The 24,856-nt window shown below is 42.4% G+C and overlaps 2 protein-coding genes across 4 annotated transcripts in view; one reads left to right on the top strand and one right to left on the bottom strand.

Annotated features, from left to right (window-relative positions):
* The window catches only part of ZSCAN29 (zinc finger and SCAN domain containing 29), a 10,004-nt gene extending 3,792 nt beyond the window's left edge, over positions 1–6,212 (bottom strand). The window contains exons 1-4 of one of the 2 annotated variants that reach the window (XM_011989208.1): positions 5,761–6,212; positions 4,786–5,219; positions 4,114–4,318; positions 1,629–2,327 (exon numbers count right to left, since the gene is read on the bottom strand). In XM_011989208.1, the coding sequence (XP_011844598.1) occupies positions 1,629–2,327; positions 4,114–4,318; positions 4,786–5,103 (1,222 nt within the window). In that variant the 5' untranslated portion in view covers positions 5,104–5,219; positions 5,761–6,212. Of the gene's footprint in view, positions 1–1,628; positions 2,328–4,113; positions 4,319–4,785 lie in introns of both variants that reach the window. The other variant, XM_011989207.1, reaches the window with a different exon arrangement.
* A 33-nt stretch (positions 6,213–6,245) lies between these two features.
* The window catches only part of TUBGCP4 (tubulin, gamma complex associated protein 4), a 34,874-nt gene continuing 16,263 nt past the window's right edge, over positions 6,246–24,856 (top strand). For both annotated transcript variants that reach the window (XM_011989206.1, XM_011989205.1), the window contains exons 1-9: positions 6,246–6,613; positions 11,271–11,399; positions 11,643–11,765; positions 12,137–12,190; positions 12,971–13,027; positions 14,895–14,974; positions 18,142–18,343; positions 20,677–20,842; positions 21,089–21,213. In XM_011989206.1, coding sequence (XP_011844596.1) covers positions 6,536–6,613; positions 11,271–11,399; positions 11,643–11,765; positions 12,137–12,190; positions 12,971–13,027; positions 14,895–14,974; positions 18,142–18,343; positions 20,677–20,842; positions 21,089–21,213 — 1,014 coding nt within the window. In that variant the 5' untranslated portion in view covers positions 6,246–6,535. The remainder of the gene's footprint in view (positions 6,614–11,270; positions 11,400–11,642; positions 11,766–12,136; positions 12,191–12,970; positions 13,028–14,894; positions 14,975–18,141; positions 18,344–20,676; positions 20,843–21,088; positions 21,214–24,856) is intronic.

Below are 24,856 nucleotides of genomic sequence, written 5' to 3'. Positions count from 1 at the left end.
AATTCACCTAAGCTCAGGCTCCTAGATGAAAAAGTAAAAATACTTCGTGTTGCCAAAACCCACAAACTCAGTATAAAATGTTTTGCTTCTTTATCTCCTTTAGCAATTTCACAGAGACCTTTATTTACAAATTCTGTTTAGCCATATAAAAAAGAAGCTGGCCAGGCACAGTGGCTCATGTCTGTAATCCCTGTGGATCGCTTGGGGCCAGGAGTTTGAGACCAGCCTGGACAACATGGTGAAAGCCCGTCTCTACTAAAAACACATAAAAATTAGCCAGGCATGGTGGTGTGCACCTATAGTCCCACCTACTTGGGAGGCTGAGGCATGAGAATCGAGAATCACTTGAACTGGGGAGGCGGAGGTTGCAGTGAGATGAGATCACACCACTGCACTCCAGCCTGGACAACAGAGCAACTCTGTCTCAAAAAAAGAAAAAAAAGAAGTGAGAGAACAAAGATAATGAAAATAACATTTAGCACATGTGCCACATTTAATTAACCTACATATATTTGTGTCCACAACAAAAAAGGAAAAAGAGAATGAAGAAAACAAGAAGAAAAATAGAAATGAAAAAGCAGAAGACACAAAGATCAGAAAGCTAGAACAGAACTAAAGTAAGATCATGCATGTCATAAAAAACAGAAGGAAAAGACCACTGCTTACAAAGAAACTGCAACTTTAGCGATGTAGTCCTCCTGCTTTGTCCCATTTTATGCTTGAGGAAATGGAAGCTTAGAATGGTTAGATAACTGTTCAAGGTCACCCAGTTGATTAGTGGTCATCAGGATTAGAATCTAAGCCTCCTGAGTCATACTTTGGTGCTCTTTCCATAACAGCATAGTTGTACCAATTACATTAATGGTAGTAAGTGACACTTTTAAAAGGATTCCATAGGCAAGAATATTTAAATAGAGTGTTAAACAAGCTTTCTCACTGTAGGACTTCTCAATCCTGTTAAAATGCCAATGTATACTATGAATCTCAGAGGAAACTTAGATGTTCCCAGCTGAGTGTGGTGGCTCACACCTGTAGTCCTAACTACTCAGAAGGCTGAGGTGGGAGGACTGCTTGAATCCAGTGAGACCAGCCTGAGCAACACAGCAAGACCCTGTCTCTGTTTTAAATATATTTTAAAATTTTTAAATAAAAAAATGTTTCCCCAACTTTGGACAATTCTTCACTGTGCTATTCTAAGTAAAAATGAATATAATAAACTGACTTTGAGATCTGGGGAAGATAAAATATGTAAACTATCCAGTTCATATGACGTACTCAATAAATACTGGTTCTACTTAAAGATAGTATCGTGTCACATTTTTCTCAGTGAGCCTGCAATGATTTTAAAATCAGGGAAAAAATAGTTTAGTAAAGAAATGGAAGGAATGATACTCCTTCTCAGGACTGTGAATTTTCTGAGTGTATTTCTTTTAAAAATCTAAATTTATTCCCAATTATCTCACTGATTTTCCCATAAAATAGAATGAAATACACACAAAGAATTGAGAAGCACTTCTTTGTTCCCTAAGTGGCAAAGCTGGCATGTAACATTAAGCCTTCTGACCCTACATCCAGTCTCTTTGTTCCCCAAGTCGAATTCCAAAACTCCAGGAAGAAAAGCTTCTTACCACCTGGGTTTCTGAACACGACAGCTGCAGTTGAGTTGGGGTCCTGGGGGGTCGCCTCTAGATCCATGTCATCACTGTCAGACTCCTGAGTCACAGCCTCTTCTGCTCCCTCCTCATGCTGCCAGCCCCTCCGCCCTGGCTCCTCAGTCTTAGCATCATTGCTCACCAGGCAAGAGTGAGAGGCTGCTTCTTCCAGGCCATTACTGGGCAGGGCAATGACCTGTGCACTCATCAGGGCTTTCATTTCTTCAAAGAAGGGGCAGGTCTCAGGTGGGTGGCCGCTCTTGACTTTCCGATAGCTCTTCTGGAGACCTTTGAACTTGGTCCGACACTGTTCCAGGGTCCGGAGGAAGCCATATTCCCTGAGCCGCTCAGCCACAGCCCCATACACTTGGCTGTTCTTATGACAGCTTTTGAGAGCCTCATAAAACTCAGTCTGGCTGAGAATTGCGAGGAGCGTTCTGGTCTCTTCATAGCCCCAGTGCACACCTGCCACCTTCTCATCTTCAAAGCTCCAGTGATCCTGTTCCACCCAGCTTCTTCTATCTTTCTTGGATGGTAACAGATCAGCATGCACTCGTCTGTCTCCTGTGTGGCTGCCACTTGGAAGTTCTTTCTCCTTGGAGCCCAGCAGATCTGGGATCCATGGCTCTCCTTGCTCCAACCTGGAGACCACACCGGACTGAGGAAATGGAAATCCTGCTTGCAGGGAAGCAAACAAAAGGTGTCATAGTTTGGACTGATTATCATAAAAATCTTGAAATTCAGTCCTGCCTTTTTCATCCAAGAGGATTATAAACAAAGTCTCTAGGGCAATGTTTTCAGAAAGTTCAGTGGGTTGAAAAAAGTGGGGAAAATACAGGAAACCTCAAAAGATGAGAAATGTTTTATTTTCCAGAGCAGGATGACAAGAGAGGAAAGGATTCTGTTGTGTGTTCAGAGCAGATAATTCTATTCCAAGTTGCTCCTTAGCTTCCTATTTGTAGGCAGGTCCTAGTACTGCTGGGAATAATTGTTCTTCACTTGGGGCTACAGAATTAAACTCGGAGTGATTTCAAGGGGGAGGCAAGAGAAGATTGTCTTTAACTTATCTGTTTCCTTCACAGTCAGTCACCAAGTTCTAAAGGTGGTTACCTTAGTAGTCCTTCCTCTCTATTCCTACTGCCACCATCCAAGTCCAGACTACTTATCCTCTCACACCCAGATAATTGCAGCAGTCACTGTTCTACCTAACTGCAGGCTCTTGCTTCCTCAGTGCACATGCTACCCTGGTGAACCTTAACCTTAATGCCTACCATACCCATTCCTGTCTGACTCTTCCCTCCAGAACATAGCACACTATTATTCACCACTCTGTGCCTTTAATTCCCTCCTATCCAATTTCAGCCCATCCTTCAAGAGGCTGTATTTCCCAGTGCCCTCAAGAAGGCTTACCTACAGCTCTCCCTCATCTTCCACTCTGCCAAACCCAGACGGTACTCACACAATTGAGCAAGTCATTGTCTGGCACTGTTTCAGTACAGTTCAGTTCGGCCCATACTTAAAGAGTTAGCTGTTGTGTTCTCAATCATGTTTTTAAGTTGAGGATAGGCACATTTTCTTATTGCAGAGTACCCTGCAAGGTGTTGAGCACCTTGATAGGTGTTCAAAAACTGATGAACTCTGCGTCTGTGTGTAAGATTCAGGGATTTCATCTGGGTGACTAAACAGACCATTACCAAACTGGCTGAGAAGGCTATTGTCTTGGATAAGATCAGAATTCAAAACAACCTCAACAAATTTTAAGTGAAATGGTAACAGAAAAAAGCATAGAACATGGAGATCAATAGACTACAAAGAAGAAAAACAAGTTCTACAAAAATCAAGTACAAGAATAATCAACTAGGTATAAAGGCATTGGGGAAAGTTATCAGAGTCCTGGAAGTTACCCGGTGAACAAAAAAAATATCACAGGTTGGGCTATACTGATACAAGACATTGCAGATTCTGAAGTAAAATTCTTACTTAGCTTCTAACAGACTTTCAGGAAAATGATACACATAATTTAGTTCCCCACAATTAACATGATATTTGGAGAACTTAAAGGTTCCAATAGAGAGCAACAAAAACTTAGGTTTAAAGAATGGATCTTCTGGGGGGAAAGTTTAAGGTAACAAATATAGTTTAATTTGAAGATGGAGAACAACCAAAAGGAAGATGTGCCTTCAAGTAAATAATTTTTATCTAGAATATAATGACCTACTGTCATCATTACCAAGAGGAAATAAAATAATTCCAAGTTCTTTCTGATAAAAACTAGGGAGCCATTCTCTTGTGGACTTATCAGGAGGTGATATAAGAATACCACAGGGCTAAACTACATGTCAACAACCACATATTCTGCAATTTCCACTTACTCCTGAAATCCCTTACCCACTCACTATCCCCAACCCTACTTCCCAACTTGGAATGGCAGTCTATCTTCCCATGTGAATCTACTCCTCACCGCTCCTTTGAAAAGGTTTGAGCTTCTCCTTTGGGTTCATCTGCTCCTGTGGTCCCAGGTCTGGGCTTCTTGCCCTCTCTTTCTTGGGTACACCCCTGGGCTGGGGTTCCACTGACTCCTGCCGAACACTTAATAACTCTTGTGATGATTTCGGGGGTGTCATCTTCTCCAAGCGCACTTCCTGCCCCTTCACAGAGACTGTGACCTAGAAACAACCCCCATTAATTGTCACTGCAAGATCATAATGAGGGGCATTCCCAGAGGAGATTATTTAATACCCGTGGCCAGGGTTGTAGGGGTGGGGGAGGTTAAAGCGAACAAGGATCTTATTCCATTGCCATTAGCTTAAAGCAGCTGAAACTCCAGAAGGAAATGATCAAAAGAGTAAACCCACCTACAGGCTGAAAAAAACAAAACAAAACAAAATCCCCTTTCTTCTCTATTAAGAAACTATGAAACTAGGAAAAACTCATTATGACAGGGTAGGTGAAGGTACACCCAGGCAGCATCTCCAGACAAGCACTATCTGAAAAAGTTACCTATACCAGACCAGAAGTATAAGCATCACCAAGGGAGACTGTGTCCCTCTTAAAGCTTGTCTATATCTTAATTTAGCCCTCCACCCTTGCCCCTTCCCAGTATCACACTTTTGAATTCCCCCTCCCTTCTCACCAAAGATCTAGGTCTTCCAGGCTCTCTTTCTAAATCTTCCACGAGAGTCACTGCCTCCTCTCCATTTTCTGGACATTGTTCCTGTACCCAATTCTGGATCTCCCCAGGTAAGACGGTCAGGAACTGCTCTAGCACCAACAGTTCTACAATCTGCTCCTTGGTGCGCACCTCTGGCCTTAGCCACCGACAGCAAAGTTCCCAGAGTTGGCTGAAAGCCTCCCGCGGCCCAGCCACCTCCTGGTAATGGAATCTCCTGAAACGCTGTCGGAAGCTCTCAGAGTTAGTGCCATTCTCTCTCAGAGCGGATTTGGCCATCATTAACAGCAGAAAGCAGCTTCCCTCCACTTAAGAGTCTGGGTTCCAGGGCTTACATCTATCTTCCCATGTCCTTGGAGAGTCCCCTGCAGATGACTCTCTGTAAGAGGAGTTTCTTCCTAGGGCAGAGAAAGATGGCACTATCAGCAGAAGGAATACATTCATATGTCTAAAGTCTTGCCAGAGCTAGCCTGCCTTCCCATGTGCTCCGAGTGGCCTTCTGAGGTAGCACAATCTTCAGTAAATAGACTTTGCAAAAGCTGCTTTTCTGGTTGACTTTCAGGGCAGCCCCAGGAAGCAGCAGAGAATAAAACTACTTACTGTCTGCCCCCTCCCACCTCCTCCAAATCCAATCCCATTTAATTTCCCTGCCCAATGTTGCACGGTGAGTCCGAACCATATAGGAGAGCTGGTGCTCGAGAGGATCTAAAGACAATTCGCCATCCTGCTCGAAGGCAACAAAAAGCCTCTGTCCAGCTGGTCGCAGCTCATCTTCCCCAGTACCTCCGCAGTCCTTCCGGAGGCCTTCAGTGTCCGCCCTGCCCCCTCGGGCTGCACAACTCCCAAAGCCCACTCCAGGCAAAAATCACGTCCAGAATCTCGGGTCTTTGTTTTCCCCGCGTAAAAGTAGAAGTTGCTCAGCAAGGATTAAGGAGCTACCTGTCGGAAAACCTCGCGCAAGGAGAGAAGCTGGTTTTGGCTCCAAAGCGCGGACCGAGTGCGCTTGGGGAGAGTCACACTGCGTTGGAGAGAGTCCGAGGGGCAGTAGTAACGGGCTTCCTGAGGACGAGCTCGGGAGTCGGCCAGATGCTCCAGGTGCTGCCGGTTCGCGGACGCCGAGCTCTCAGCTCAAGGAGCGGCGGCTGCGGGATTCTGGCCTCTTTTGTCTCCGCTCCCTCTGGCCGGGTCACCCAGAGCCGTCGTGCGGTCCCTCCAGAGGCCTCTGACCCGGCTAAGGCGCCCTGAGGGCGCCCTCCAGCCCACCCCTGGGAGTGTCTCCCTCTCGAGCTGCCCCTCAGCCCCCTCGCATCCTTGCCTCTGGGCCAGTCTCACCCACTCGAGGTCCAACCCCGACCCCGGCCCGGGCTCTCCAGCCTCCCAAGTACAGCTCCCAAACCGGAAGTCCGAGCGGGCGGCTCGGGGCACCGAGGGCGCATGCGCGAGGGCTGCGCCCGCGACTCAGTCTCCGCGGAGCCTGGGCGGGAGTAGCGGGTGGGCCCAGTGGAGCCGCCGAACTTCCGGAACTCAGCCGCGACCGCTTCCCAGCTTTCCGTCCGGTCCGCCGCAGCGATTGTCTCGGTGGGTTGATTCGGCACAAACCGCCCGACCCAGGGGCTGGTGCGCGTGTGGAAGGGGAAGCACTCCCCTCGTGGTCGCCTGGAGGTGCGCTGGAGGAGGGGGTGAAGTATCCAGGGACTCGAGGTCCGCTGTGGGAATGATCCACGAACTGCTCTTGGCCCTGAGCGGGTACCCTGGGTCTATTTTCACCTGGAACAAGCGGAGTGGCCTGCAGGTACTGTGCGGCGCAGAGCGCGGGAACCAGGGAGTGCAGGAGCGGCGGACCTGAGTCAGCACCTGGGGGACTAGGCTGAGGGACCTAGCGGGCGAGGCTTCCAGGGCTGGGGACTTGTCCCTGGACAGGTGACTGGAGGGCAGCCCCTTAGGGTCAAGGCTGATGTGACACCTAGAGAGGCTGGGCCTACGCTAGAAAACGGAGGGCAGACCTCGAAGAGCCCCGCCTGTGGCGGGGCGAGGAAAGGGCCTGAGGTCCAGGTGTCAGTTGCTGGGGAATGATTTAGAAGTGTGGGAGGTACTTTCTCCTGTTTATTTTCACACGTGCATTGTTTGAGTTTTCAAGGACTGGGCCAAATACAGAGCTCCCAGACACTTGGTAAGCGCTCGGTAAAGTTTGTTGAATGAAAAAATGAAATCGAGAGCCTGCGGTGTTTCCCTCATTACTCCTTTACCAGGAAATTTCTGCACTAGGTAAAGCACTTAGTAGGGGGCCTTTGTGTAACCAGGAATGTATGATGTTCCGTATGCATTATCTTATTTAATCCTCACAGCCATCTGTATCCATTTTACAGATTAACCTAGGTTTAGAATGTTAAATAACTATCGGGGTCACATAGCTAGTAATTAACAGAGCTTAGTTTTGAACCCAGGTCTGTCTGGCTTCAGTATTTGAAGTACTCTTACCTGCTTCTGCTTCCAGTAATGTTATCTAATTTCTCAATAATTTAGTCATTTAGGTATTGTTTCTACCGGTTACCAAATGAGCAAACTGAAGCTCAGAGAACTTTATGCTGGCCAGTCCTGGTAGTGGCAAGATTGAAATCTAGGTCCGTCTGATCACCAAGACACGCCTATTCTTAGAAGAATTGGCAAATAGACTGTGGAAGAGCAGAAAAGGTACATTCTTAGTCGATAAAACCTATCAATCAAACAGATTCATTTCGTTATTATTTATGAATGTGTATTTGGGGTTTGAGAGTTTAGGTGAATTTTTGAAAAAAATAGGTGAAGATTTGTGTGGTGGAGTTTCAATTATCTTTCACCTGTAGGTCTTTGAAGACTAATTCAATATTTCACTGTTCTCCATAGAGCTTAGTACAATGTCAGGCATATAGGAGGACAGTATTCAGGAAGTATGTGGGTGCCTGACGGTTCAGAATGAAAAGAGAGAACACAGTACAGGAAAGATAGCTAGGGAGGGGTGGGGGAGACAGCAACAAGTAATTCATCTTTTCCCTTCGTTTGTTTCTTATGAAAAATTCTCCATCAGGTATTTTCTACCTTTTCATCCTTAAGGTCTCAGCTTTAAAGTCACTTTATCAGAAAAACTTTCTCTGAGCACATCTTTAAATTAAGCATCCTCCCGATGCCATTATTCTCCATCAACTTGTTTATTTCTCTAATAGGATTTGTCACAATTCATAATGTATCGTTGTTACCTGTTTTTAGCCTTTCTCCCACATAGATTGCCCCTGGGAGCGAAGACCACAGTGGTCTTCTTCATTCGTCTACCTGGAGCACCTAGCACAGTTTCTGCCACATAGCAGGTGTTTAGGTATTGATGGAAGAAAAGAAGACAAAGACAGCAAGAATTACATACTTTCTGCAGAGCAGTGTCTTTTACACTTGAATGAAGGGAAAAGTTGTCATGAGTGCCAAGTGTTGATGAAAATTATTTTATTATATTGAATATGTATATACGTAAGCTAGTTATAAACTCAAGCATAATGCTCTTAAACAACTATAAAATCAAATATTTTTATAAATTAAAAGTAAACAAAATGACTAAATCAATAAATTCAAATGACCATTATTTTAATACAGGATTTCTCAGCCTGTTCATATAACTATGTTGTACAGAATGGTATCAGTAACTTCAAGATGTTGTGTGCTGTTTCAGAATAATTAGATATTGAACTTTTCGAAAACTGCCGAAAAGAAACACTCAAAAGCCAATTTTAATAGTAGTATCACGTGATAACTGGTAGAGCTGTCTTGTTAATAATATAAAATTGCTTACGTGTGTTGAGCACTGGCTGTGTGCTTGGGACATGTGCTTTACACATGTATTAACTTATTTAATCCTCACAGTTATTTTCTTTTTTTTTTTTTTTTTTTGAGACGGAGTCTCGCTCTGTCGCCCCCAGTGGCGCGATCTCGGCTCACTGCAAGCTCCGCTTCCCAGGTTCACGCCATTTTCCCGCCTCAGCCTCCGGAGTAGCTGGGACTACAGGCGACCGCCACCACGCCTGGCTAATTTCTTTTTTTTGTATTTTTAGTAGAGACGGGGTTTCACCGTGTTAGCCAGGATGGTCTCGATCTCCTCACTTCGCGATCCGCCCGCCTCGGCCTCCCAAAGTGCTGGGATTACAGGCTTGAGCCACCACGCCCGGCCATTTAATCCTCACAGTTATTTTCTTCAGTTTATAGGTATGAAAACTGAGGTACCGACAGGTATAGTAACTTGCCTAAGCTTTCAAGCAAGTAAAGGCAACTCAGGGATTCAAACCCAGGCAGTCAGGCTCCAGAGACCAGGTTCTTAAGCACCGTGTTGTGCAACCTCTTAAGTTACTAACTTGAAGAAGTGATTAGCATTGTGTCATTAAAATCTACATTAATTGGATTCCTAATCAATTTTCTGTGGACTCGGTAACAGAAAAATTTTTCTTTGCTTATTTGTTACCACATTTACTGTTATGTAAAAATGGCATCCACGTATAATCCATATTATATATCCATCCATTTATAATATGCTAAGTTCCTTTGGAGCAGTAATTGCATCTGATTTTGTTCACTCTTTTGTCTGAAAGTATTAGCACAGTACCTGGGATATAGTAATGGAAATGTAAAATGTTACAGCCATTGTGGAACATGGTATGGCAGTTCTTCAAAAAATTAAATAAAGGCCAGGCACAGCGGCTCACACTTGTGATCTCAGCACTTTGGGAGGGTGAGGCTAGAGGATCAGTTAATGCCAGGAGTTTGAGGCTAGCCTGCGCAGCAGAGCAAGACTACATCTCTACAAAAAAAATTTTTTTAATTAGCTGGGCATGGTGACACATGCCTGCAGTCCTAGCTATTCTGGAGGCTGAGGCGGGAGAATTGGTTGAACCTAGGGGTTTGAGGTTACAGTGAACCATGAACCCACCACTGTATTCCAGTCTACGTGACAGAATGAAACTGTCTCTAAAAAAAAAAAAAAAAAAATTAAATATAAAATTCCCATATAATCTAGCAGTTCCACTTCAGGGTATATCCCAAAACAAGTAAAAGCAGGGACCCAACAGATACTTGTACCCCCATGTTCACCGAGCATTATTCACAATAGCTGAAAGGTGGAAGCAAGTGTCAGTGCAGGGACGAATAGGTAACTGAGATGCGGTATATACATACAAGGGAATATTGTTCAGCCTTAAAAAGGAAGGAAAATTCTGGCACATGCTACAACATGGATGAACTGAAATAAGCCAGTCTCAAAAGGAGAAATAATGATTCCACTTTTTTTGAGACAGAGTCTTGCTTTGTTGCCCAGGCTGGAGTGCAGTGGTGCAGTCTCGGCTCACTGCAATCTCTGCCGCCTGGGTTTAAGCAATTCTCGTGCCTCAGCCTCCCAAGTAGCTGGCATTACAGGCGCCCACCACTATGCCTGGCTAATTTTCATATTTTTAGTAGAGGTGGGGTTTCATCATCTTGAACTCCTGACCTCAGGTGATCCACCCGCCTCGGCCTCCCAAAATGCTGGGATTACAGGCGTGAGCAACTGCTCCCAGCCTGAATGATTCCACTTGGATGAGGTAACTAGAGTAGTCAAAGTCACAGGCAGCAGAGTGGTGTTTGGCAGGGGCTGGATACGGAGTTTCATTTGGGGCAAACAGAAAAGTTCTGGAGATGGATGGTGGTGATGGTTGTACAACACTGTGAATGTTCTTCATACCACTGAACTATATACTTAAAATAACTAAAATGGTAGATTTTGTTATATGCATTTTACCACAGTGTTTTTAAAAAGTTGGTTGAAGGAATATATTTTCCTACTACTTTTTTCTACCTGAACTGCTGTGAAACCTTTATATATATAGCATATTAGGCTATCATTTGGGTTTCATTTGAATTAAAAATACAAATGCAAATATGGACACTAAATTTATATGGCCAGTTATAAGGTACATTTACAGATAATAGTATGTTTAATTTTAGATTTTTACTGGAATGAAAACTTTAATAGAGAATTTGTAAATCCTAAGAATATGTCTGAGAAACCCATAGAGTCTGCAGACCCCTGTTTGAGCAATGTTGCTGAGACTTAGTGGCAACCAGGTCAAAACCCCCATATCCTTATAGACCATCCCTAGAAGATTGCTTAAGAAGTAGGTAATAGCGGCTGCTTCTGGGGTGGTTGACTTATTTTTAATGTACGCTATTTTGTATTGTTTAAATTATTTAGCGTGTGTTACCTAATTTAAGAAGCAAATAATTGGGTCAGGGATAGGGAACCCCTTTGAAGTGGTTTGGAAATACATTGTTATTCAGAACTTAACACCTTTCAGTGGACATCTTGAGAAAGAAACGGTAAGTGTGTAGTATGAAGCATTTGAAGTGCCTGAGAGTTGAGGCAGTGACTGGCAGTGTTTTCGGTAGTGTTCCTCTTCCCACAGGTATCGCAGGACTTCCCTTTCCTCCACCCCAGTGAGACCAGTGTCCTGAATCGACTCTGCCGGCTCGGCACAGACTATATTCGCTTCACTGAGTTCATTGAGCAGTACACGGGCCATGTGCAACAACAGGTGGGTCCTGTTCTCGGTGGGTGTACACCTCTAGAGGGCAGGAGCTGTGTCAAGCTTTCAGTGAATTTATCGGTAATTCATGTGAAATAAGTAATGGATTTCTCATCACTGGAAATATTCAAGTGAAGGCAAGACCTCTAATTGGTTTGTTTATAGAACTCTGAAAAGGAACAAGCCAGATAATGTCTTTCTCAAGTTTCAGGGCCTGAGCTGAGAAGTTGGCTTCTGTTTGTTTGATTTCAGGATCACCATCCATCTCAGCAGGGCCAAGGTGGGTTACATGGAATCTACCTGAGGGCCTTCTGCACAGGGCTGGATTCTGTTTTGCAGCCTTATCGCCAAGCACTGCTTGATTTGGAACAAGAGGTAAGAAGGAGGAGATACAGGAAACACCTCTGGGATAGTGGATTAGGGCATGTTCTTGAATCTGAAATGCCCTTTGATAAGGTCAGGTAGTTAAGAGTGAGCAATTTCCTGCAGTGTCCTCTCAGTGATTGCCCAGCCTGTGATCAGAGTGGCTTACAGATCATGGCACAGACTCTTTGGTGAGTTTTAAGAGCCCTGGCTTGGTTTCTTTATGGCCTGAAAATCAGGATTAATAACCTGATTAAATTATCGGTTCTCAATAGCCTAAAATTAATACTAAGCCCATCATGAGATTCTCTTCTCATTTTTGTAGATCAAATAGATTTGAGATATTTTGTGTGGAGCCCTAATCACAGCGTGTTTTGTTGCAGTTCCTGGGTGATCCCCATCTCTCCATATCACATGTCAACTACTCCCTAGACCAGGTATGCTGACCAAATAACCAAATGCCTTGCAATCTGTTGATAGTGTTAGAATAATCTAATTTATGATACTATTTTTGAGAACTTTTTTCTTCCGGATTCAGCGCCTAACATTTTATATTTTGTGCATTTTGTATGCTTTACTAGATCAAAACTGTTTAAAGATTTCCAAATATGGTTAAAACTTAATGTCTGATATTAATGCTAATATTACTGCTCTATATTGACATCAGTATTAACAAGTATGCCAGCCTCAGAAATAGAAACTGCTTCCCTACTGGGCATGGTGATACATGCCTGTAATCCCAGCACTTTGGGAGGCTGAGGCGGTTGGATCACTTGAGGTCAGGAGCTGGAGACCAGCCTGGCCAAAATGGTGAAACCCCATCTCTACTAAACATACAAAAATTAGTCGGTTGTGGTGGTGTGCACCTGTAGTCCCAGCTAGTCGGGAGGCTGACGCATGAGGATCTCCTGAATCCAGGGGCGGAGGTTGCAGTGAGCTGGGATCCCACCACTATACTCCAGCCTGGGTGACAGAGTGAGACCCTGTCTCAAAAAAAAAAAAAAAAGAAAGAAAGAAACTGCTTCTCTCTGCCGTCCTCTTCCTATCTGCAGTGAACCTCCACATCCAGTTGCCTTAGGATACTGAATCTTGACTGTTCTTTGGTATTGCCATTTTATCTTAAGTTGAACTGTTTAGAAACAAAAGCATTTCCTGAGTTGATTTTTTTTTCCCTTACATTTGATTACATACCCTTCTAATTATTCTCTACTTTGCAGTTTCAGCTTCTTTTTCCCTCTGTGATGGTTGTAGTGGAACAAATTAAAAGTCAAAAGGTGAGAACTTTCCTTATTCCTTTTGCTTTGCTAAGCACTGAGGAAATATTACTAATTAATCTTGCTGTACATTCTTTTTCGAAGACCCTAGTTTTTAGTAGTTTTTATTTATTCATTCATTCATTCAATATCTACCTGGTTATCATGTTAAGTGTCAGGAATGCAAAAATATGACTCTGTCTTTAAACACCTCCTGGTCCAGAAGATAGAGGAAATGTTAGTAGATGTGCCCAAGAATGTTGTTGGGGTAAGAAAAAAAATGCTGTGGATGTTTGCAGGTGAGAGGAACCTGCAGTAAGAGTTTAGAACTGTTGGGTGTGAAGCAGAAAGTTAATTCTTAGGAGGAAGGTAATAGGTTTACGGTTAGTGTGCTGGCAGCTTTCTGAGAATTTTGAGATCAGTGAGTGAAGGCCAGATGTTTATTAAATAAGCCTATTCTTATCACAAGTTTTTATCAGGTGTATTGAGAAGTCAGGAGACTGCCTTTCTGGGCAGTTAATAATTCTGAGGAATAAATGCTTTGAGATTTCATATTAGAAGAATCTGCTGTCCTATTGAATTGGTCTACAACTGAATCAAGTGGACAAATGGATTAAACATCTTTAGTTCAAGTCTTCATTTTTTAAAGATTTTTATTTGTGCCTTAGCTTATTAGGCGTGTTCAGTTTCATTAATATAACTAGTAAACCAATTAATCTGCCACATTGCTGCGTCATTTTTAACTGTGTAAGTGTAGAAACAAGTGCTCTGCTACATTCATGCTGTGCCAGCAAAGCCAGTAGTGGGTGCTCATTGGCCCTTCAAAACTAATTGCCCTCATCAAATAACAACATGCAGCTTTTACTGTCACTTGTTGCGTACTAGACACTGTGCTAAGTGCCTTAAATACAATATCACACACAATCCACTAAAGGGCTAAGTAGGTTAAGGGATATGCCCAGCGTCACACAGATAGTAGCAAATGGGTTTATATCCCAGCTCTATCTAGCTCCAAAGAGTGTGCTCTTAACCACTAGATTAAACTGTCTCCCAGAATTAAAGGGGACCTTCTAGGCAAGTAGAGCTAAAGAGGACAGCATAAGGAAGCCAGGCCTAGCTGCACGTCTTGGTTGGCCTTCAACTTCTGCTGGCTATGGTAAGGAGAGTGGAAAAGAGGGGGATTGCAGATGGGTGAATCTTCCTTCCTGCCAGGATGGTGGTAGAGAAACTAGTGTACCAAGGCTCTTCAGAGTTTTTACAAATCAGGCGGTCAAGATTCTAGGCTGGGGGCGAGAATGGAGATTGATTGCAAACAGGCACAAAGGGGCTTTTTGGAGCAATGGAAATGTTGTAAACTGGATTGTGGTAATGGTTGCCCAGTGTTTGAAATTTATTAAAAATTGTTGATCAGTATGCTTAAAACGAGTGAATTTCATGGTAAATTATACCTCAAAGTGGTAAAATTAAAAGTCTGAAGAACATAGAGGCAGAGGATTTTTGAAAAAGTATGTACTTTAGAAGTAGACTGAATTGGACCTTAACTTGAAATAAAGAGCTTTCCTTGGCTTTGGTGTTCCAACTCTAAATGATTCTGGTTGCTTTAAGTGCAGTGGTTCTCATACTTTACTGTGCATTAGAATCACCTGGAGGGCTTGTGGAACCACTGAGTGCTGGGTTTTAACCAAGAGTTTGCGTGTCTAATGAGCCCCCAGGTGATGCCGCTGATGGGAGAGTGGTCCCTCTTTGAGAACCACTATATGTAAATCTTAGGAGAAAGTTTATCCCCAATCTCTCCTAGATTGTGCCCTCTTGGTTGAATATGGAATAAGAATTTGTCTTGCATGGACTGTTAGAATGGAATCCAGTTTGACAAGGCCGTATTTTCCAGATTCATGGTTGTCAAATTCTGGAAACAGTCTACAAACACAGCTGTGGGGGGTTGCCTCCTGTTCGAAGTGCACTGGAAAAGTAAGTCATGGCTTAACTGGGAGTCGGTGGTGGAGGTGGGTGGTCAAATTATTTGAGTTCTCACATGTTTTATTTTCAGGTCATTTCAGGTTTCCCTCTTGGGAAGGTTATGACCAGGATAGAAAAAGCTCCATGAGCAGAAGAGCCCATGTAGCCTTTATTATGGCTCAGGCATTGCAAAGGGCTATAGAGTGTTGAGTGTCAAAACCAGGATTTAGCTGCCTGGATGACCTTGAGGCAATGTTTTTAAATGTTTAGATCTTGTTATCCTTGCAGGAATTCCATTACATGTGCCAGATGTTGCTTGCTATGTCTAAACATGTGTATTTGAGTAGCTGGTATTTTCAAATTGAAGGTCCTTAAAAATGTTTATGCTTTATAATCCCATGATGCCACTCTTAGGAATTTTATCCTAACAAAATTATTTAATAGAAGAAAATAACTATATACACAAACATGTTCATTGCAATGTTGTGTACTATATCAGGAAATTAGAAAATTACAGTAGAAGAAAATTCAAATAATGATATGTTCACTTGATAGACTATAAAGCCACTAAAAGTATAGGTACTATCACATGCAAAATATTTTGTATAAATATATACTGACAAATGATACAAAATTGTATTTATCTTGTGATTACAACTGCATAAAAATATGTGTAGAGTGTGATCAAAGACTGCCTGTTTGATCTTTCCATTTCTCCATTTTCCTTGTTTTAAAAAAATTGTGACATTCATTGAAAAATTGTAATAGATGGTTTCCTGAGGCCACTCACAGCTCTCTTTGTTTTTTCCTTTTTTCTTATTTTATTTTAATTTTTTATACAGATGAGGTTTTGCTGTGTTGCCCAGGCTGGTCTTGAACTCCTGGGCTCAACCGATCCTCCCATGTTGGCTCCCCAAAGTGTTGGGATTACAGGTGTGAGCCACCGCACCTGGCCAGGCCACTCACAGCTCTTAATCTCCGCTCTTACCACTACATGAGTAAACCCTCATTACAGCGGGAAACTTTCCAGAACATGCCTTAGGGACTTAATTATTCTCTATTATACTTTTGTGTATGGAATATGAAATCTTATGTAGATGATATTGTATATACATGTTTGTTCTGTGTTTGTAGGGACCAAACTTTACAGACCACATACTCAGAAATGCATAAATGTAAATAGCTTCACATGTGATGTTTTTAAAGCGAGATTCCATTCAGTTAGCATACTACAAATAACATGCTCAAGCTCTTGTAATTTCTTTTTCTCCCAACCTTTTATTTTAAAAAATGTTAAACCTACAAAAAAGTTGAAAGAAACGTATAACAAAACACTTGTAGGCCGGGCTCGGTGGCTCACACTTACAATCCCGGCACTTTGGAAGGCTGAGGCAGAGGGATCACTTGAGCCCAGGAGTTTGAGACCAGCCTGGGCAACATAGTGAGACCCTGTCTGTACTAAAAATGAAAAAATTAGCCAGGTGTGGTGCCTGCCTGTAGTCCCAGCTATGGGAAGCTGAGGCAGAAGGATTGCTTTAGCCCAGGAGGTTGAGCTGAGATCTCGCCACTGTAAGCCAGCCTGGATGATAGAACGAGACCCTGTCTCAAAACAAAAAACAAACCCAAACAAACGCTAGTATATCCTTTAGTTTCACCATTTGTTAACATTTCCCACATTTGATTTCTCTTTTTCTCCTTCTATACATATATGTGAAATACACAAACTTTTTTTGCAGAATCATTTGAAAGTAGTCACAGATATCCCAACACTTAACCCCTAAATACTTCATCTTATATCACTTTAGAAAAAAGGCATTCTTGGCTGGGCATGGTGGCACACACCTGTGTTCCTAGCACTTTGAGAGGCCAAGTTGGGTGGATAGCTTGAGCCTAGGAGACCAGCTCAGGCAACATAGTGAGACCCCATCTCTACAAATACAAAAAAAAAAAAAAATAAGCATGGTGTATGCCCCTGTGGGCCCAGCTACTTAGGAGGCTGAGGTGGGAGGATGGCTTGAGTCTAGGAGGTCGAAACTGCAGTGAGCCATGATCATGCTACTGCACTCCAGCCTGGGCAACAGAGTGAGACCCTGTCTCAAAAAAAAAAGAAAAAGAAAGAAAATAAAAAGGGATTTTCTTATAGAACGTCAATTCCATATTACACCCAAGAAAGCTAACATTAATTCAATAATACTATATCCAAATTTTTCTAGTTGTCCCCCAGAATTCCTTCATAGCTATTCTTCTTTTTTTTTCCTGTCCAGGATCCAATCAGTGTTCACATACTACATTTTGTTCTCATGTCTTTTTAGTCTCTTTTAATTTAGAACCATCCCCCTTGCCTTTTGTTGTTCTTGGTGTTGTGGATGACGTCAACATTTTAAGAGTCCTGACCAGCTGTCCTGTATAATGTTCCACAATCTGGATTTATTGTTTCCCTATGATTAGATCTGGATTAAACTTTTTTGGCAAGAATACTATGTAGGTGGTATTATTTCCCATTACATCATATTAGAAGGCACAGAAAGTAAGTTTACCCCATGACTGGTGTTGTGCCGTTGGATCGCTTGGCTTAGGTGTTTTCATCACGTACTGCTCCATTGTAGAGGTACATGTTCCCCTTTTAATTAATACACTATCTGGTGGATGATCCGTTGAGACCATCTGAATAGCCTGTTCCCCAAAAACCATTCTGCATTTTGTTTTAGTTTCTGAATTTTGCTAGATAATAGTTTCTCGTGTATACCTGGCCCTCACGCATGGATGCTCTCTCCCTATGTGATTCCAACAAAAATAAAACACATTTAATACTGTGGTAGCCAAAAAGAGACTCCATTAAGTCCATTTTTAAAATTTTTTATTATTTTTATTTTTTATTGCTATCAAACAGTTGTACATATTTAGGATCCATCAGTTTTGAAAATTACATAAAAGAAGGGAAGAAAATGTCTTCCCTAAAATAATATCAGCACATATACTGAACATTTTAGATTTCATTATGTAGGCTGCAAATATGGAAATTCAGTGAGTTAGTTCACCCACATTTAAATTAAAATAGCACAATTATTTTTAACTTAATTGGTTATTTCCCTTATGACTCATCAAACTCTCAGACCTCTGTTTATCGTGTAACAGTTTAAAGCATGACTTCTAAGCCTCTTACTTTCCGCTCTGCCCAGAATCCTGGCCGTTTGTCATGGGGTCATGTATAAACAACTGTCAGCCTGGATGCTCCACGGACTCCTCTTGGACCAGCATGAAGAATTCTTTATCAAACAGGGTCCATCTTCTGGTAATGTCAGTGCTCAGCCAGAAGAGGACGAGGAGGATCTGGGCATTGGGGGACTGACAGGAAAACAACTGAGAGAACTCCAGGACTTGGTGAGAGCCCAAAAAGCAGCCTAGCACCCTCCTACCAGGAGTCAGAAAAGCATGCAGCCAAATGATCTTCTGGTGATCCCTTCTTAGCTCATAGCTGAGCACCTTCCATCAATTCTTTGGATGTAAACATTTGGCTTTATCTTAACTGGTGTGAGACTATAAAATAGAAAATATGTTTGTGAGATTCTTTTTGTTTCCGCTTTCCCAATATATGCATTTAAGAGATTATAAGTCTTACTTATATAGATATAGCTACTCTAATGGAATAGCTAGCTACGTTTTAGATTTTAAATACAGTTTGGAGTTTTTTTCTTTTTTTTTTTTTTTGAGACAGATTCTCACCTGTCGCCCAGGCTGGAGTGTGATGGCGCAATCTTGGCTCACTGCAGCCGCTGCCTCCCAGGTTCAAGCAATTCTCCTGCCTCAGCCTCCCAAGTACCTGGGACCAGGTGTGTGCCACCACGCCTGGCTCATTTTCATATTTTTTATTTTCAGATTTTTAGTAGAGACGGAGTTTTGTCATATTGGCCAGGCTGGTCTCAAATGCCTGACCTCAGGTGATCCACCCACCTTGGACTCCCAAAGTGCTGGGATGACAGGCGTGAGCCACCGCACCTGGCCATTTGGTGTTTTGATTAGACTCCTCAAAGTTGTACAGTGTCCATATTCATCCATCCATCCATCCATTCATTCATTTATCCTGTGGCAGTATTTCATTGAATGCCTGTTATGTGCCAGGCATTGTTCTAGGTGATACAAATAAAAAGCAGTAGTCTCTGTCCCTAAGGAGCTCATAGCTTAGGGGAAGATATGTAGAAAAGTAAACATTACAGAAAATGTAATATTTAGAATATGTAGAAAAGTTACATTACAGTGTACTAAGTGCTCTGAAAAGACTAAATATGGGTATTCTTGGAACATGGTCATGGGATAGGGTCTTGGAGTGACTAGAGAAGGCTTCTCAGTGGAAGGTATGTCTAAATGGCAAAGAGTTTGGGAGGAGTGATCAAGAGATATCCAGGCAGAAGGAATGATCTGTGTAAAGGTACAGGGGCCATTAAGGACATGGTTCATTTAGGGAAACAGTAGTAATTCAATTGAAATGGTCAAGTAAAGACTGAAGTAAAATATTATAAGAGATGGTGTGAGGGAGAGGTGGTACTTGAAACTTTTAAGTTGGTACTTGATGAAACTTGAGTTAAGCAGAGGCAAGATCACAAAGGTGCATGTAAACAGTAGAAATGAATTTGTACTTGAACCTGAAAAGAGTTGAGGGCTATTGAATTTTAAGCAAGTGGGTACCACAGCCAGACTTCATGATAAATCACTCTGGATGCTGTATGGGGAATCATTTTTTTAAAAATCAAGATTAGAGGCCAGTCGACCAGTTAAGAGAGTGTTGGGGAGACTTAGGTGAAAATAATAGTCCCCTAAACCAAAGATACTAACATTGAATATGAAAAAAGAGTAAAGAGGTGTGAGAGATGTTTAGAAGGTGGAATCGATAGGCCTAGTGAGTGCTTGGAAATGAGTCAAGAGGGAAGAGTCATTGATGATACCCAGGTTTCTGCCTTCAGCAACTGGGCAAGTAGTCATGATAGGGGTGTATACTGCTGGTATGCGGGGAAGAAGATGGGTCTAATGGCGGGCATGTTGAGTTTGAGGAACTTGTGGGAAATGTTCAGTGGGCTGAACCTGGGGCTCATGAGAGCACTCCAGCTTGCTCCAAATCTACCTATGGAATCATCAGCATGGAGCTTGGAGATTTTTAATCTGGGGCCCTTGGGTGGCTTCAGAAGGTTCATGAAATGTGATATTTCTGTACATTTGTCTGGAAGGTCCATAGCTTTTATGATTGCAGAGAAGTCTGTGACCTAAAAATTAGAACTATCTGTTCCACTGATCAGTCACAGAAGATGATGTGATTGTATAAGAAGTGTAGGCTGAGAGGAAAAGACAGTCTGGGACAGTGCCCTGAGGAGCACCAGCAGAGCAGACAGAGAGAGAAGACCTGGAAAACAAAAAAGACCACCTCTTTCATTGTATAAGTAAGGAAGCTGGTCAACTGTGCAAGTGTTTACTCAGTAGTAAAGGCAGAGTGAAGGCCCAAGTCCCAGTATTTAAAAAGCCACTCTTACTTCCACCATGCCACTCTGCTGCCTGAAGATGAAATACGTCTCTCCAAAATGGGTGGTTCGAGAACTGTGCAACACCAGATTTGAAGTCCCTGCGTCTTTACTTTAAATCATGGGTTGGGAGAGTTACTAGATATTTTCTTGTTTTCCTTTTCTTGCTTCGTACTTCATCTTGATGTGTACTCTTTCCTTGACTAGCGCCTGATTGAGGAAGAGAACATGCTGGCACCATCTCTGAAGCAGTTTTCCCTACGAGTGGAGATTTTGCCATCCTACATTCCAGTGAGGGTTGCTGAAAAAATCCTATTTGTTGGAGAATCTGTCCAGATGTTTGAGAATCAAAATGTGAACCTGACTAGAAAAGGTAGAAATCTCCTTGTCCAATGTACCGCACCCTCAAAAGCTCTTCTTAACACTGTGTGGCCCCCCAGCATGCCTGGTCAGAGCTGAGTGGTCGATAATATTCCTATCCTGAGATTGTAGCAGAATCATGACATTTGTCTGAGAAGCAGGTGAAGTTGCTGCCCCACCGAGATTAGCCCTCCCCAGAAAACCCTGACTGTCCTGGGTATTCTCTGTCCTCCTTTGATGGTGCCTTCCTATTTTGCAGGATCCATTTTGAAAAACCAGGAAGACACTTTTGCTGCAGAGCTGCACCGTCTCAAGCAGCAGCCACTCTTCAGCTTGGTGGACTTTGAACAGGTGGTGGATCGCATTCGCAGCACTGTGGCTGAGGTTTGTGTTTCGTCATATATGTGTGTGTGTATATATATTATATATATATTTTTTTCTTTTTCTAGAAAAAAATTAGACTAGTTCCCTAGAAATTGAGTTACTTGGTCAGGCACGGTGGCTCATGCCTGTAGTCTCAACACTTTGGGAGGCCAAGGCAAGTGGATCACCTGAGGTCAGGAGTTCAAGACCAGCCTGGCCAACATGGTGAAACCCCGTCTCTACTAAAAATACACAAATTAGTCGGGTGTGGTGGCAGGCGCCTGTAATCCCAGCTACTTAGGAGGCTGAGGCAGGAGAATCGCTTGAACCTGGGAGGCAGAGGTTGCTGTCAGCTGAGATCACGCTATTGCACTCCAGCCTGTGCAACAGAGCAAGACTCTGTCTCAAAGAAAAAAAAAAAAGAAAGAAAGAAATTGAGTTACTTGACTTTTGTTTTTTTCTTGATGTGGTAAGAACTGAGCTTGGAAAGAGCTGTTGCAGAGAGTTGAAGGCAGGAAGCAGAAAAAGAAAAGCCTCAGTTTTCATTAACAGAGGCAGAACTGCCTTCCCATTTTCCTATCTAACTAAAAAACAGGTTGTTTTTAGTTGGTTAGTTAGTTGAATAAAGGGGAGGTCTTGGTTTAAATTTTGAAAATCGCATTTTGGATCTGTCTCTATCGTTTGCAATAACTCCTAGGCATCAACTAATTCTGACTAAATTTAGTGTCTTTCTTGTAGTTTAGTATGGCTTATAACTTGTACTTTCATTTAAATACACAATCATCTTATGAGGAAAGCAGAACAAGTATCATTTTCTCATTCTTATAAATGGAGCAAACACTCAGCACGCTGACTTGTCTGGCTTGTCTGGTGTGGCACAGTGAGTTGCCATAGTGAAGTCAGTGCCAGGCCTCCGACTCCTGGAGCGCAGTCGTCCTCATTTTGAATTGTGCTGCTGCCACCGACTTAAATTGTGACCAGTAAGTTTTCAAAGGAGCATATAGGTTCTGTGGCTTATATTAACATTTGTCTCATGGATGTGTGATAACATGAAATGAGACATTTAGTCAACTGCGTTGTTAACTATATTCATGGCTTTCAACATTGGCTAAGCATAGGATCGCATGAGAAAATTTTAGTGTTTATTTTTATTTTTTTTATGGAGTCTTGTTCTGTTGCCCAGGCTGGAGTGCAATGGCGTGATCTCGGCTCACTGCAACCTCCACCTCCCAGGTTCAAGCAATTCTCCTGCCTCAGCCCCCCAAGTAGCTGAGATTACAGGCACATATTACCACGCCCTGCTAATTTTTGTATTTTTAGTAGAGATGGGGTTTCACCATGTTGGCCAGGCTGGTCTGAAACTTGTGAGCTCAAGTGATCCTCCCACTTCAGCCTCCCAAAGTTCTGGGATTACAGGCGTGAGCCACCATGCCTGGCCCGCGTGAGGAAATTTTAAAACCTGCACTTGCACCAAGTCCTTACTTCCAGACCTTCTGATTCGTAGGTCAGTAGAGGGTCAGTACTTTTGTTTTGTTTTGTTTTGTTTTCTAGACAGGGTCTTGCTTTGTCGCCCAGGCTGGAGTGCAGTGGAGTGATCATGGCTCACTACAACCTCCGCCTCCCAGGTTGAAGCAGTTCACGTGCCTCAGCCTCCTGAGTAGCTGGGACTGCAGGCCTGCACCAGCATGCTTGGCAAACTTTTTTGTATTTTAATAGAGATGGGGGTTTCGCCATGTTGGCCAGGCTAGTCTTGAACTTTTGGGCTCGAGCGATCCTTCTGCCTTGGCCTCCTAAAGTACTGAGACTACAGGTGTGAGCTACCACGCCCAGTAGGAACTTCTATTTAAGCAAGCCAGTCCATCCACCAAAGACAAACCTCTACAGGGGATTCTGAAAATAGAACTAAAAAGCAGTGCACTTCGCTCAGTGTCTGGAACTGCTAAGAGCATCAACTCTCCATGGGTTGGAAGCACAGTAATCTTTTATAAATATGGTTTCCCTTTCTAGTTACTGTCTCAAAAACTCCTGGTCATCACAGATAGAACTGTGTTGTAGACACAGAATGTTCAGTCTTAAAATGGCTGTGAAGTATTGTTTGATTTGATTCTTTCTGGGCAAGTAAATATCTAAATGACCCATGTTCCTGTCCTTTCAAAATTTTAAGACATTGCCTCACCCCCGTCTATAGGCCAAGGCAGGTTCTAGTCTAGAGGGGTTGATATCAGTTCCTTTCATTTTTGAAAATTGTATATTTCTGTTGTCTTATCATTTTTATTACAAATCTTTGGAAAATATAATTAATGGAGGAAAGTAAAATTGTACTGAGTGAATTATAAACAATAGGAAAAATTGTTTTTTTCTTGTGAAAGTTTGCTAGAAATTATGTTCCAATTTGTAAAAATGATAAGCAAACTGAAGCACAGGCTCTTTGGAGTTTCTTAGAATTGTAGCTAATAGACTTTGGAAAGCATTATTGCAACAATAACAGCCTACAGCAATGAAAAGAAATGGTGTGCCCTGAAGGAAAAAGGGGGAGTGTTTTGTAAATATGTGTTATATTTATCCCTTTTGGAATTCTTTCTCTCCTGTAAAAAATTTTTCCTTTAAAGTGTGTGTACTATGTGAATCTATTTCTGTAAAGTTCAAACACAGGCGAAGTGAACCTGGCGCTAGAAGTCAGGACTGTATTTGCCTTTCAGTCAGTGGGAGGGGCATGAGCGGGGCCTCTAGGATGCTGGAATACTCAGTTGGTTCCATTTCTTGATCTGGGTGCTGGTAATACAGGTGTTCAATTTGTAAAAATCTTCAAGCTGTGAACTTATGACTTGTACTTTTCTGTATGTATTTTAGTACTTAAAAAGGTTTTAAAAATTCTGAAGTACTTAATAGTTTCTATTTTAATTATGTCTTTTGTTAGCTTTTACTGCTTACATAGAGAAATGGTGGTAATTCTTTTTGTAGGTTAATCTTATACCTTGCAACTCGTTGAACTCTTTTTAGTTCTAATAGTCTGATTATATCAGTTGTTCTAAGCAGATGACCATACCATCTGCAAATGAGAGAACTTTCCTTCTATTTTTATGATTACTTTTTGAGATGGGGTCTTGCTATGTTGCCCAGGCTGGTCTTGAACTCCTCGGCTCAGGTGGTCCTTCTGTGAGCCACCATACCCAGTCCAGAGGTTTTTATCATAAGTAGATGTTGAATTTTATCAAGTGCTCTTTCTGTATCAATTAAGGTTCAGTTTCTTGCTCTGGGCTATTTTTCTCTTTTAGTCTATTTATATGATAAATTTCTGGTTAGATTTGGAGATGCTGGTTCTTCCTGAGATAAACACTACTTGATTGTGATGTTTTACATCTGTAATCACTAGTTGTATTAGTCTGTTCTCGTGCTGCTAATAAAGACATACCCAAGATTGGGGAATTTGTAAAGGAAAGTGGTTTAATGAACTCACAGTTCCACATAGATGGGGAGGCCTCACAGTCATGGCTGAAGACGAATGAGGAGCATAGTCAGGTCTTACATGGCAGCAGGCAAGAGAGCTTGTGTAGGGGGACTCCCCTTTATAAAATACTATAAAAAAATATAAAAAATGTAATTTGTTATAAAATAAATCACCCCTTTATAAGAGTGATTTATTCCCTCTCAGAAGAACAGCATG

Source organism: Mandrillus leucophaeus, unplaced genomic scaffold (assembly GCF_000951045.1).
Source record: "Mandrillus leucophaeus isolate KB7577 unplaced genomic scaffold, Mleu.le_1.0 Scaffold35, whole genome shotgun sequence".
In the NCBI taxonomy this organism is placed as follows: Eukaryota; Metazoa; Chordata; class Mammalia; order Primates; family Cercopithecidae; genus Mandrillus; species Mandrillus leucophaeus.
This window is presented reverse-complemented; position numbering and strand designations above follow the sequence as displayed.